Source organism: Psittacula echo, assembly GCF_963264785.1.
Source record: "Psittacula echo genome assembly, chromosome: 1".
NCBI classification, from domain to species: domain Eukaryota; kingdom Metazoa; phylum Chordata; class Aves; order Psittaciformes; family Psittacidae; genus Psittacula; species Psittacula echo.
Genome location: NC_137735.1, coordinates 32704397 through 32716789, shown reverse-complemented (window position 1 = coordinate 32716789; position 12393 = coordinate 32704397). Strand labels below are relative to the sequence as shown.

The following is a 12393-nucleotide window of genomic DNA, read 5'->3' as shown; positions in this document are numbered from 1 at the left end:
TGACTTATTTCAGAGATTGCTGGTGCTTGAGTAGAATTAATTGTTAATTGGCTATCTGAGTTTCTGGAAGTATGGGAAAGAAATACAGGCATCTTTGATCTTTTCCATGCGCTCGTTGCCTGCAGCTGTCCGTGTTCAGTGCAGAAAGAAAAAAGCTTTCTGGCTCCAGGGATTGTGATTAAGTGCACTAAGTAACAGTAGGTGATTACATTGGAAATAGTGAAAGCTTTATAAGGAAAGGAAGCCTGTGTGCTTCAGGGTAGAAACCAACCACTAATTGTCTATTAGAGGATTAGAAGGAAAGTTCTTTAATGAGCATGTAATTACCAAATTGCTCATTGTGGACTTTCTTACCCTTGTCAACATTCAGCAGCAGTGGCCACTCAAATTTTTGAACTTGGTGTATCTTAGTCTTGAAGTGACGATCCTTATGTCTGTGTAGGCTTGATGACTGGAGCATATTGCCCCCAAAAAGTATACTAAAAAGGTTATGTAAATACCTTAATACTGCATTATGATTAGTAAAGCATGGTTTGTGGTGATTGTTACCAGCACGCTGGGACTAAGTCTAACTTAATAAATATGGAACTTAATAAATACGAGACATTATTTGTTTGAGTTGACTAAAGCTAACCCAGGCTTAGGATCCAAGAGCAAATACCTGACTGAACGTTGTCATGCAGTGGAAGAGCAATCATGTCTGTTAAAACAGCTGTTTGAGTACCCTGGTGCTTTTTATGCAGGAGGATCCTGGATAGAGTCTGCTACAGTCTCCAAGGGATGGGGGTGGGGGGCAGAATTCTTCCATCAAAATTGCAGATTTGCGACAGCCTCCTCCCTCTCAGTACAAAAAGTAAATGAATCTTGATGTTTCTTTTCTTACCGTACTTCCTTCCTAATAGAAGTTGGAAGTGTTTGAGAGCATATGTTTGCTTGTAATTCAGTCGTGCGTAATTCTTTTGGGAAGAGGAGGAAAGTAAAATAATTTAAGAGGAGCACAAATACTGTTTTCTTCACTTTTAAAGTTTTAATACAGCTGCTACACTTGAGCCACAAGGATGACGAATGTCAGGAATTCAGTGGGTTAATAAGCTCTCTAATCTCTAGCGGAGTAAGTCTCCTTAATCCTGAACAGCCTTTTCTGTGTTTTTCTAAACAGCCTTTTTTGCTAGCATGGCTTTTTTCTTTTTCTTTCTTTCTCTAGAGGTCTTTATCCTGATACAGGCTTCCCCCCCTTCCCTCCCTGAGATCTAATAAAACTGAGCTTCCAAGCTACTGTTTTGCCAAGTATATTTAAAAATCCTATTTTATAAAACTCAGCTGAAATCCTTATTTATCTTTGGCTTCTTTGTGCCTGGCCAGTGGCTGCTGCCGTAGAGGTTGGAGTGCTGCCAGCACAGCTTCAAGGCACCAGATGCAGTGCAGGATTCGTTCAACATGAAATTCCTGTTTAGAGTACTGGAAACCCCCCATGGGAGGGCTGCAATAGTCCATTACTTTTGTATCTCTTGTAATAATGGACTCTTGGCAAACAATCCATTCATTCCCAGTATGTTAAACATTTTCTACCCTCTGTCTAGAAAATTGTAAGATATAAAGAGGATGTAGAGAACCCCATCATATAAGAAAAGTACAAAAAGCAATCCTCTTCACATTGAGCATGCAAGTGAAACCCTTGAGCTTACATCAGAAGTCAACAGTCTTTATGGGTGCTAAATATCCACAGGATCAGTAGTACAGTGCCTGTTTGTAACTGATTTGTCTTCTGTACTCCCTCAGTTAATTCTGTTCATCTCTCAGATAAAGATCCTCATGTAACCAAGAATGAATATGAAGTCTTAAACTGGGAATTTGGAGTCTGTGGTAGCCACCAGTTGACTTGAATTGTCTCTCAGCTATACACTAAGGTTCCTTAAGCAGCAAAACCGATGCAGCCTTCAGCAGAAGCAGCCCTGCTGTGTGTTTTCATCATCTTTGTTAGTACAGGTGTTTTTAAAATTGCATGTCAGTAAAGTCTAGGAACTGGTTTGGTTCAATGCAAACCTAATAACAAAGAAGAGAACATATCTGCCCCTGTCTAGTGTATGTATATATGCATACACAGGCAATTCTGCAAGGGATCAGAATGGATCAGATTCATGATCAGATCATGGCTTGTAACTTCTGTCTTCCTAGGGAAAAGGAGAAGTTGTCATCGCTGTTTGTTGTGACGTTTAGTCCTGCTTAGTACCTGACATCTGTCTTTCCTATGCTTTAAACCCTATGGTTCCTATTATAACCCTTTGTGAAAGTATATGGTTTCCCTTTTACTGCCTCACCTTGTTCCTATGTCCTAATTCTTCAGTCAGTCTCTTGGGAAGGAAATTTTCCCAAGTTTTTCGTTCCACGTACATACTATAATACCTCAGTTTCTGCTGCCAGACCTGTACTGCTCGGGTGCCTTGCTGCCTCCTGCTGGCTTACATGTATACAGAGAAATTTTTCCACCTTCATCTGTCCTTGCCTCCAAAAAGAGTAGTAGTCTACAATCTGTTATTTTTTACAGTTGTTTAATGTGTGCTGATTTAATTGGGGAAATTGAAAGTCTTGTCTTTGTCGGTGAGAGTGAAACTTGCCTTCAGACATAAATGTGTTGGCTCTGGAAACTCCTTAATCTTCTGTATTTCAAGAACTATAAAAATGTGTCTTGTTTGTAGTGAGAAACTCAATTCTTACACCGGAATGTAAGATTTTGCCAGACAAAGTCACAGCAGCATTACCTAGTTTCAGGATTTAGAGAAACTCCTATAGGCAGACCTTTTTCTGTCTTCACTTGGCCTCATTCAGACTAAATTAAAATATTTTCCCTGGGGTCTCTAATAGGGCCATTAGCACTGAGGCTTAGTCTTTCATAAAAGTCAGGCTTAATTGCACTGAAATTAAGCTAAATCTCCTGCTAATGTGTAACAAAGTCTTGATGTTGGAAGTGAGAAGGATGCTTCTAAATTGCTGGCTTATATTGTTTTTATTTATTTGCAGTGGATATGACTTTGGCTATCTAATCAAAATCCTGACAAACTCTAATCTACCTGAAGAAGAGTTGGACTTCTTTGAGATACTGCGGTTGTTTTTCCCAGTCATCTATGATGTAAAGTATCTCATGAAGAGCTGCAAAAATCTGAAGGTGAGTAACTTGCTAATGGCTCAGAACAAAGTTTGGGTTTGGAGACAGAATTCCTTATGCCTAAAAAAAAAAATAAAATCTTATTTTCTTAAAATCTTATTCTTCTATAATTATCTTATTTCTTATAAAAAATATAAATCTTATTTTTTAAAAATTCCACGTTGATGCTGCCTTTACATTGCCCAGGCTTTGTTGACAGATGATAAACCAATGTTTGAAATTAATCCTTCACTTTTTGAGCCATAAGAATTGATGGGTTTTGTATACTCTTATTTCTTCATTGTGCAGTCCACTAAAGGACTGCAGTCATCTTGGCAAAGGTAATTGCGACGATGATGCTGTGGAATTATCTTGGGAAGAGGAATGAAGTGAAGAATAATTCAGATGGCTTCATAAGGAAAGATAAACAACAGCATATGTTCAGGGACAATATGTGGCTTCTGGGCAAAAAAAAGCAGTACTAGAAACTTATGTCAAGCCAGTGAGGCTCCTAATTGGCTTACTCTGTCAGACATAAAATGTGGATACTTAATTGGACTGGAGAATGAATGGAAACTGGAACTAAGTATGTGAAGGGGAAGACAGCAATGAAAGAGAGATGCTACAGGGACTGTGAACAGCTTTACTTGCCAAAGAACTGTAAGAGCCTAGACTGCTGCTGGAAGGAGGTGCATCGCAATTAATGACTTGCTGCTTTTATGGGAAGTAACTTGATTCTCTAGGCTTTCTTAATGAGAACCTGCAGAGAAAAGAACACTGACTGTAGTACAACCAAATCCTAAGGGATGGCTTGCCACTTCATCGTGCTGGACCAGTGATCTATATGCTGTTTATAGTCCTCTTGTTTCTTTCTGAGATACACTAATAGAGCATGTAACTTTTTAGTAGCCTACTTGTGTGGGAAGTGAATAGTGTGAGTCCTTTGTTAATTGAATTACTATTGGAAAAGAAGACCTCCCTTCCAGTCAAAAAAGAGAAATATACCTACCTGTGTTCATCTGGATCTGTTACTGGTATAATCAGCTGGGCAAATGGCTGAGTATTAATGAACATCGTAAACACAGTTTTTCTCCACAGAGGCCAGAAATAAAAATTTAAGAGTCTTAAAGGAGGGGTTAGGGGAAGCAAACCCTAGAAAAAAAAACGTCCTCACTTTATCACTCCTGGTGAAGCAGCGTAAAGCATCTGGTGTCTTAGTGATGGCAACACACTTGCCAAAACCAGAATGTGTAATCCAACTTTAGTGATGTAGGAGAGGTGACAATGTCACCATTCCAGAGATGACATTCCCAGTGAGTTTGTGGAAAAGAGGGATTATATTTCCTGTCATTTCATTAAGATGTAATTGTGTGTAACCATCATTGTTTAGAAATGCTAATGTTTTTTTGGAGACAAGATAAACTCTCCCAGGTTTTATTTCAGCAAACCTTAAGAATAAGGGTGATTTTATTTTTTCAGAGCTGAATATGTAGGTCAGTTTCCTGCAGTAAATCTTGATCCTGTCACCTAATGTGCAGACTGGTAATGACAGCAGAGGAGGGATGTGGACTACCCTACACCTCCACATTTACCAGTGATGAAATCATAGTGGACTTGTACTGTACCGAGAGCAGCTATCTGAAACAAATTGCTAAACATCCAGTTTTGTAACTAAAAATGCATGCACTGTCTCCTGATGTGTCACTTTCAGTCTATTAAATTGCAGTGAACTGAACTGCTGTGCAGTTGTCTTTTATTGACTAGTCTAAGGTTTTTTTCATATGGAAGTCACTGACCTATTGTAGGTCCCTCACACACTGCCCCCACACAGCCATAGTCAAAAAGAAACATGCTTCAGGATTGGGAAGCTGTTTGATGCTCTTTTTGTGGAATTAAGTACTCTTGTTTTAAAGTTACTGAATTTATAGTATGTTACTCCAAGTTAAATGGACATGAACGTACTGATATGCAGGTTGGGAGTTAACTCGGGATATTGATGTATTATAGGTTAAACTCTGCTTGTTTTCTAAAAATCATTCTATGTAAACAATTCCAAACCTTTTCAATAGTAATGGTAACTCTAAGGTAGATTTATAGACCTTGTTGGAAACTTGCTTTTAAAGATGAGGGTTCGTACAGAGCAATAAATTCTGGTACCAGTACCATGAAAGCAGAGTTTGATCTGAATTTGCTGTTGACTGTGGTTGTGTGATTATGTCAATCAGTCTGTGGCTTTTTTCTTGAAAGACTGATGGTCTGAAAATTTAGGAAGAATTTGTCCTTCTCTCCCAAGAGTAAAATGTTCTTATCTGCAGTGCAAAGTCTTGCCTGAAAGACAATCCCAGTAGTCTTTCAGAGACAGCCGGATTTTATTCTGCAGTTATTGCAGTTGTAGACCAAGAAGTTCCACACAAGTTGTGTGTGATACATTTACAAATGGATACATTCACAAGTGGATTAAAAGCACTACTTTCAAAGCATTCTTCTGTAGGCTGCAGCTACTGTAAAGTTTGAATTACTAAGGCTGCATTCCAAAGCTTGCAGCTGCTGTGTAACTATTACTGATTTTTATTCTTGAGTATTTTTTCCCTCGAAGTTCCTTGAAGCTAGAGTAGATAGTGTTACAGCTAGCAAAACCTGCTGATGAGGCACTGCGTATTCACAGCTTGAGGAAACAGAGGGTTTAGAAGCAGAAAATGATGCCTTGAAAGGGTATGGGCCTACCTGCTGTTGCTAACTCTTCACAGCTTGTTTTTGGAGTTTGAAAGCAGCGAACATGCTTATATCTGAGATGCTTGCTTTTTTTTTTTTTTTTTTTTTCTGCTGACCACTAACCCTCAGCATGTTTTTGAGTGTAAGTCACATTGCTGAGCATGTTTGCAGTGTTCAGCTGTTGTACCCAAGCACATAAAGAAACTAGCTAGCTTCAGAGCTTTACTGTATAATGTATAGACTTACTATCTTAAACTTCTGTAAACTGTATTCTTGCTGCTCAAGGTAGAATAAAACTAGCCATACCAGTACTATGTTCTCAATGTTGGTTTGTAGGTGTTACTTCCGAAGCTACCATCTTTTTAAACAAAACAGAAACCTGGCCCAAAACCTGTTGCCATAAGATTCACAGAAGTTTTCATAATGTTTGATCTCATTTTCAGATCAGGCTTTATTTCTATTGCTCTGTTAGTTTTAACTTTGATTGTTACGCTTTTGCCTCTTAGTGCTTTCCTTCCTGTACTTGAAATGGGTTGAGAGCAAGGGAAGGTGAACTGTAATCCTAGGCAGTCTTTCTTTAAGAGCACTGCCTCTGCGCAACATTCTTTTCCCTTCTAAACCTTATGGGAGCACTAAGCAGTTTGTCTTTACATTTTTGATCTTTCTAGACCTTAAAGAATGTGCACATGCTTTAGTCTGTTTCCAGTAGCTTTATGGCTTTATCACTTTTAAAAGAATAATTTATGTACAAAATTATGTGCTCACAGTGTAGTTTACAGCATTAAAAGCCTGCAGTTACAGTGTAGCATGTCTGTCCTGTGTTCTGTGTAAAACCAGACAGATTCTGATAGGTTTGCTTCTATATGTCGTGTATTAGCATTTTGGGGGTAATAATCCCCAAACACTAAATAAGAGGTTTATTTAGTCACTTTGCAGTTAAGGGAATAGTTTTTCACATCAGCTTGTTGGGAAGAAAGTTTGCTTCAAAACTGGAGAAGTTTTACCTTTAAGAACAGATATATTTGCAGCCTTGGAATGATGTCTGCAGCTTCACCATGTATCAACATTCAAAGGAGAAAATTACTATTTTGAATTGTTCCCTTTTTGTATGTGAGATGTTTAAATACTTTTATAAGAAATAGGTTTCATTGCAACACATGTGACTTAAATATGGATCTCTAACAGAAAAGCTGGCTACAGTGTTGGATTTTAGTCTCTTGGAAAAGTAGTTGCAAGGCAGTGGATTTTTTTGCATGTTTTTTCCCCCCATCTTCTAACCACGGCTAATGAAACAAACTTTCACAAGGAGTAACATGCCTTGCAGAGATGGAGTGGCTGCTTTCTTCCTCTTTGGACTTTATCATCAGGTTTCTAAATGCCTGCTGTGTAACGCTTTCCTGGACTCCCTGTAGTGTTTTAGATACTTAAGGATACTCTCAGTTTTTGTGAAGGGAAGCAGAAAAACTCAGTTGTTGAAAGGTAAGTGGAAAGAAAAAAATCTGTTTCAAAGGAAGCCTAGGTATTTTTAAGTCATGGAGGCTTATTGGCACCTCATTTCTAAGCACTTGAATTCTTGAGGTTGTAGAACATTTTTACCTTTTCAACTTTCATGCAAACAGGAGTACAGGAACACCTGGTTTTGTTCTTCAGCAATGCCGGTTCTTTCAACATCTTGAAGGAGTTGTTTTGTAAAGTAATGACATCTGGTTAATCAAGAAGCTGGAACATGAAGGAGTAGTAGTTCTGTTGATACTGCTTTATTTAATCAATACTGACACAGAATTCTAATGTTGCTATTGATACTAAATGTTTGATTTTTCCAGGTATGTATTTGTCTAGTATAATACCCTTTTCAGCTACTGTGCAAATGTTGAAATACATCTGAGGTTGTGTGACTTGTGTAACAGATTTTCCCCAAATACAGCTGTTCATTTTTCTGCTTGAATTTATTTTTCAGCAGTTAACACAATTGTTTTCTGTTTCAGGGTGGATTACAAGAAGTGGCTGAGCAGCTAGAGCTGGAAAGGATAGGACCACAGCATCAGGCAGGATCTGATTCTTTACTCACAGGAATGGCCTTTTTCAAAATGCGAGAAGTAGGTGGACATACTGGTTTTATCTCTGTGATAGTAGTGTGCTGTGTGACAGGCAGATGAGTTGCTGATTATGTAAAGTCTGCTGTATTTTAAGGAGGTCAGGGGTCACTCTTGACAAAGATAAGACCACCTGTGTTTTTCCCAGTGTAAGTGTGAACCAGCCCTACTGATTCCCTGCTTAGATGCTCTGAGTGCATATTGCTTCCTATTTCTGTGCCTGGCTTTTGAAATCTTTTGTGGGTTTTTGTTTTTTTCATTACCTGTTTTGCAGGATACCATTTTTACGTGGCTCCAGAAGTGAGTATATGAGCTGCTGGAACCATACTCCATTCAGGGAGTGTGGTTCCCATACTCACACACTTAAAGCCAACTCTCTGGAAGCTTCTGCTCAGTATAGTACTTGGCTGGTGTGCACTGCTGCTTATGACAGGCCTAGAGAGGGAAAGTGTTGACTAGTCACAGCTAAACTTGCAGGCTGTAGGTACATTAAATAATGACTTTCAGGCTGCTGTGGAAAATGTCCATGCATTTGTACCTTATTGTTAAGTAAAGCACAGATTAACTCAGGTTCTAAAAGATTATACATTGGTCAATTAATTCAGAGTTTGCAGCAAGGGAAATCAGGTCTGAAAAGCTTCACATCTTCTTGCTACTTGTCTGCATACAACAGGATATTGGGTTATTTTGCATTAGCTGAACAAATAAATGTTAAACGGGCCTCTTCTGCAAAGCAGTTGCCAGTACACCTGAACATGGCGTTCTGCTAGCAATTCAGTGTCACTTACCATGTCAAAATAGATGGCAGTAGTAAACGTCACCTTTAAAAACATTTAGTATGAAGTGTCTACCTTCTGTAGTGCAGCCTTTTGTATAAAGGAGAAAATGACCACAAGTTTCTGACAAATACTAGTGGGACAGCAGGAAAAAAAATATATGCTGTGGTTTAAGGTGGCTTACTCATTGTAACACTGTTCTGCTTCCACTGGAACTGCAGTTGTCAAGCAGGTCATAGGCTACAGATGCAATAAAGAGGATTGTGTTTCTGGTATGATCCAAGGCCAGTGTGGCTAACTGCCATCTGCCCAGTATTGTTCTTTCATTCTTGAATTGGAAATAAAATCCAAAGCAAATAAAGAGAAAGAGGAGGTATGTGAAAATCATGCCTAAAATACTGCCTTTCGAGTTAGTTTTCTAGTGGAAAAGGTTCAAACCCAGGACCATTCCTCTAACGAGATGCAATTTGTGTTACGTGGCAAATAAGCTGCTTGAATTTTTTTACCAAAAGCTGTTATTGGGAGAAGTAGAAACCTTGGTTTTTAGTGCAAAGCAGCCAACAGTCATGGATTTGATTATGATGATTTTTTTTCAGTTCTTTCTCTGATTCTTTGCAAATGCAGCCTTTCTAAATGAGGGCACAGTAGTCAGAAATACTTAATGTGCATTTTTAAAGTATTTTCAGTAAAGTTCATTGTTTAACAATGTATTTGAGTGAAAAAACTTCATTTTACAATGCTTTTGGAGGTACAAAGTTTATTTTACTGATTGCTGTGAAGGATTTGCAGCTTGCTTGCTGGGTGTTGGAATGCCAGCCAAAAAAAGTTCCTGATACGTTTCTTCCCATCAGAAACACTTCAGTACTGATTTTGCAACAGTAGAACTGCTGTTTTGGAGTTTTTCTACCTAATTTTTTTAAGAATTGTTGGGGCTTTAAAACTTTTGAGGTCTACAATTCCTGCATTACAGAACTTCCCATGCAGACTGCGGTGCTCAAAGTAAAGCTTGAAGGGAGAAGTTTTCAGCCTGGATGGGATATACAGTTCTCTGCATTCAGAGAATTGCGTATTGTGTCCACCCTTCTTCTGCATGATTCTGGCTATCTTACGTTTCTGATGTTGATGATGACTTGGAGTGTCAGCCACTGAGATGTGGTTCACAGTGGTTCACAGCAGGGTTGCTGTGAAGTTCTTGATGTAGGTGGCTCTCCTCTTATTTTTGTGGGATAACTCATGGTTTTGCTTGAAAACCTGAGTCTGAAAGATAGACTATCACAGGTTACGTATGTCTTACACTGAAAGGTTCTCTTTGCAATTAAGACTTGTGTAAATGCAGTCCTAAAGCAAAATTTAAGTAAATTTTGTGCTTCCTTATTAAATGAAGTTCCTCTCTGTGAGGAGCTAGCTGGAAATATGTCGTTCTGCATTTCTTTGAACCCCATAATGGGCTTTGCGCTCGAACATTCTACCCACACTCAAACCTTTATAATATAAATGAAGACATACCTCCATTTCAGGACACAGTATGATGAAAACACTCATACTGAGGAGCAGGTAGAGTATGGGCATCGATGGTGGATGCCAAGCATATGCCTGTTGTGAGAAACTCCACAGAGATCAGTTGGAGATATCTCTTTGCTGCACTTGCAGAAAAGTGGGTGATAACCGATAATACAAAATTACCAAAACATTCCATTTGGCCATTTCATCAGGAAGGGTGCACAAGAAGACTGATTGTATTCCTTGACAGATTTACTTTAAAGAATCATGTCATATAAGCACATTTTGATAATGTATTAAGTCTGTTATTGTGTTAATTATATCAGATTCTGCACTTTGGGATTTCATATGTTATGCTAAAAAGCAACTTTTTAACACGTTTCTATAGTTCTGTTTAAATTGAGCCATTTCTTTGGCAATAATTTGTATCTCTCTTTTAACTTTTTAGATGTTCTTTGAAGATCACATTGACGATGCCAAATATTGTGGCCACTTATACGGCCTTGGTTCGGGGTCATCTTATGTACAAAATGGCACAGGAAATGCATATGAAGAAGAAGCCAACAAACAGTCATGACATGAAATGAAATGAAAGGCCATCTTTTTGACCTCCACGTGCTTGTATATAGGTTTTATCTCTGGTTGAACCCCTTGGACAATAAGGCTTTTTTTCCCCCTTTCTCAGCACACTTTCTTTTCTGCCTTTCTACGTACTAAACTTGACTGTTCCTATCACAGAATTTTGATCTTAATATTGATATGTAAAATTTTCTGGGTTACATTTTGGCCTCATAACTAGCCCATTTGTAAAGAAGCATGTATAGGATCAGTGTGGCAGAGAGAAGAGGAATGTTAAATCATAATGAATTTTAAGTCTGGTAAACTTACCTGTATTGATCTTCTGGTGTTTTGTCTCTTTTTCCCCTCCTTCCTCCAAATTAACTGGCACTGATTGTAACTAACTTTCCCCATTCATGTCTGTTCCTTCCAGTACGCAGGCGTTTTAGCTATTCAAGATTGTGGACCATCAAATTTGCACTTTAGAGAGTGACTCTGACTCAGATCTTCTGTTTTAGTTGAAGTTGTGTTTTGTTCTGTTCTTTTGCCCTGAGCTAGAAAACAATCATCTGCCAAGTTCAGCAGCTTCACGCTGTATTGCCTTGGTATCTCAACCCACAGAACGTGACTTACTTGCTGCATAACCTCTGTCTGTTTGAGCAAAACAAACTACTGAAATCATAGTAACTGCTGTTATTTTACTAGTGTTCAATCATCTTCAGACACATCCTGCACATGTCAACTGCTGGTTGGCCTTCTGCTTTAAAACCGCTCTGTAATGGGGGAAAGAGGCTTGAAAAAACAGCTTTACACCCTTCAGGAAAAGAACAGCTATGACTTCAGCGTTTTTGCCATGAAGCTGAGAGTTGAAGGATATTGAAATAGTAGGAGTTTTGGAATGGCACGCTTCCCTTGATTAACTTCCTAGCTTTTATTCTAGTAGTGTACACCTCAGATATTTTTTATGAAGTCATATTTATTACGCACTTGATTTCATTATTTTCGAAAGTCAGTTTAATTAAAGACAAAACCCAAAGATCTGAAAAAAAATACTATTTAATTGAATTAGAAGGACAATTAAATCGTGCTTTTTTGTAGTTGTTACAAAGACAGATGTTGCAGATATTTGTTGTAAAACAACAAAATATAAATAACTTATAGCTAATAAAGTTACCTGAGGAGTGTAATGCTAGTTTATTTTTGAGTATATCTTAGCAATATATTTTAGGTATATTGTTTTAAAGGACCCTAAAGGACATTCTTAACTCTGCATAGCATGTGTACAGAGCAGTTGTGCAGGAAGGACTTTGTGGTATTGAATAGCTAAATACTAGCCTGAAATGATGGAAAGTGCGACACCGTGTGCCTGTGTGCTCGCGCGTACATGTGTGTGTGCTTGGCACAGAAATCAATAGTAGAAGAATCTCCAAATGTTTGCCAAATTACTCTGTTTAACCTTGTACTTAAAAAAATCAAAACACCTTTTTTCATGTAGTTACAATGATGTAACTGGGTGGTCCTTTTTAAACAACAAATAATTTGCATAACAGAGGGTATTTGTTATTAAAGCTTTTGTAAATAAAGGCCTAAGAAATGTTTTCTTACATAACAA

General features: G+C 38.2%; 1 protein-coding gene across 6 annotated transcripts in view; it reads left to right on the top strand.

Moving 5' to 3' along the window:
* CNOT7 (CCR4-NOT transcription complex subunit 7) overlaps positions 1-12393 on the top strand; it is a 20482-nt gene extending 8089 nt beyond the window's left edge. For 5 of the 6 annotated variants that reach the window (XM_080639223.1, XM_080639221.1, XM_080639226.1 and 2 more), the window contains 3 exons: positions 3019-3163; positions 7840-7950; positions 10672-12393. In XM_080639223.1, the coding sequence (XP_080495349.1) occupies positions 3019-3163; positions 7840-7950; positions 10672-10800 (385 nt within the window). In that variant the 3' untranslated portion in view covers positions 10801-12393. Of the gene's footprint in view, positions 1-3018; positions 3164-3451; positions 4861-7839; positions 7951-10671 lie in introns of those variants that run through there. The other variant, XM_080639224.1, reaches the window with a different exon arrangement.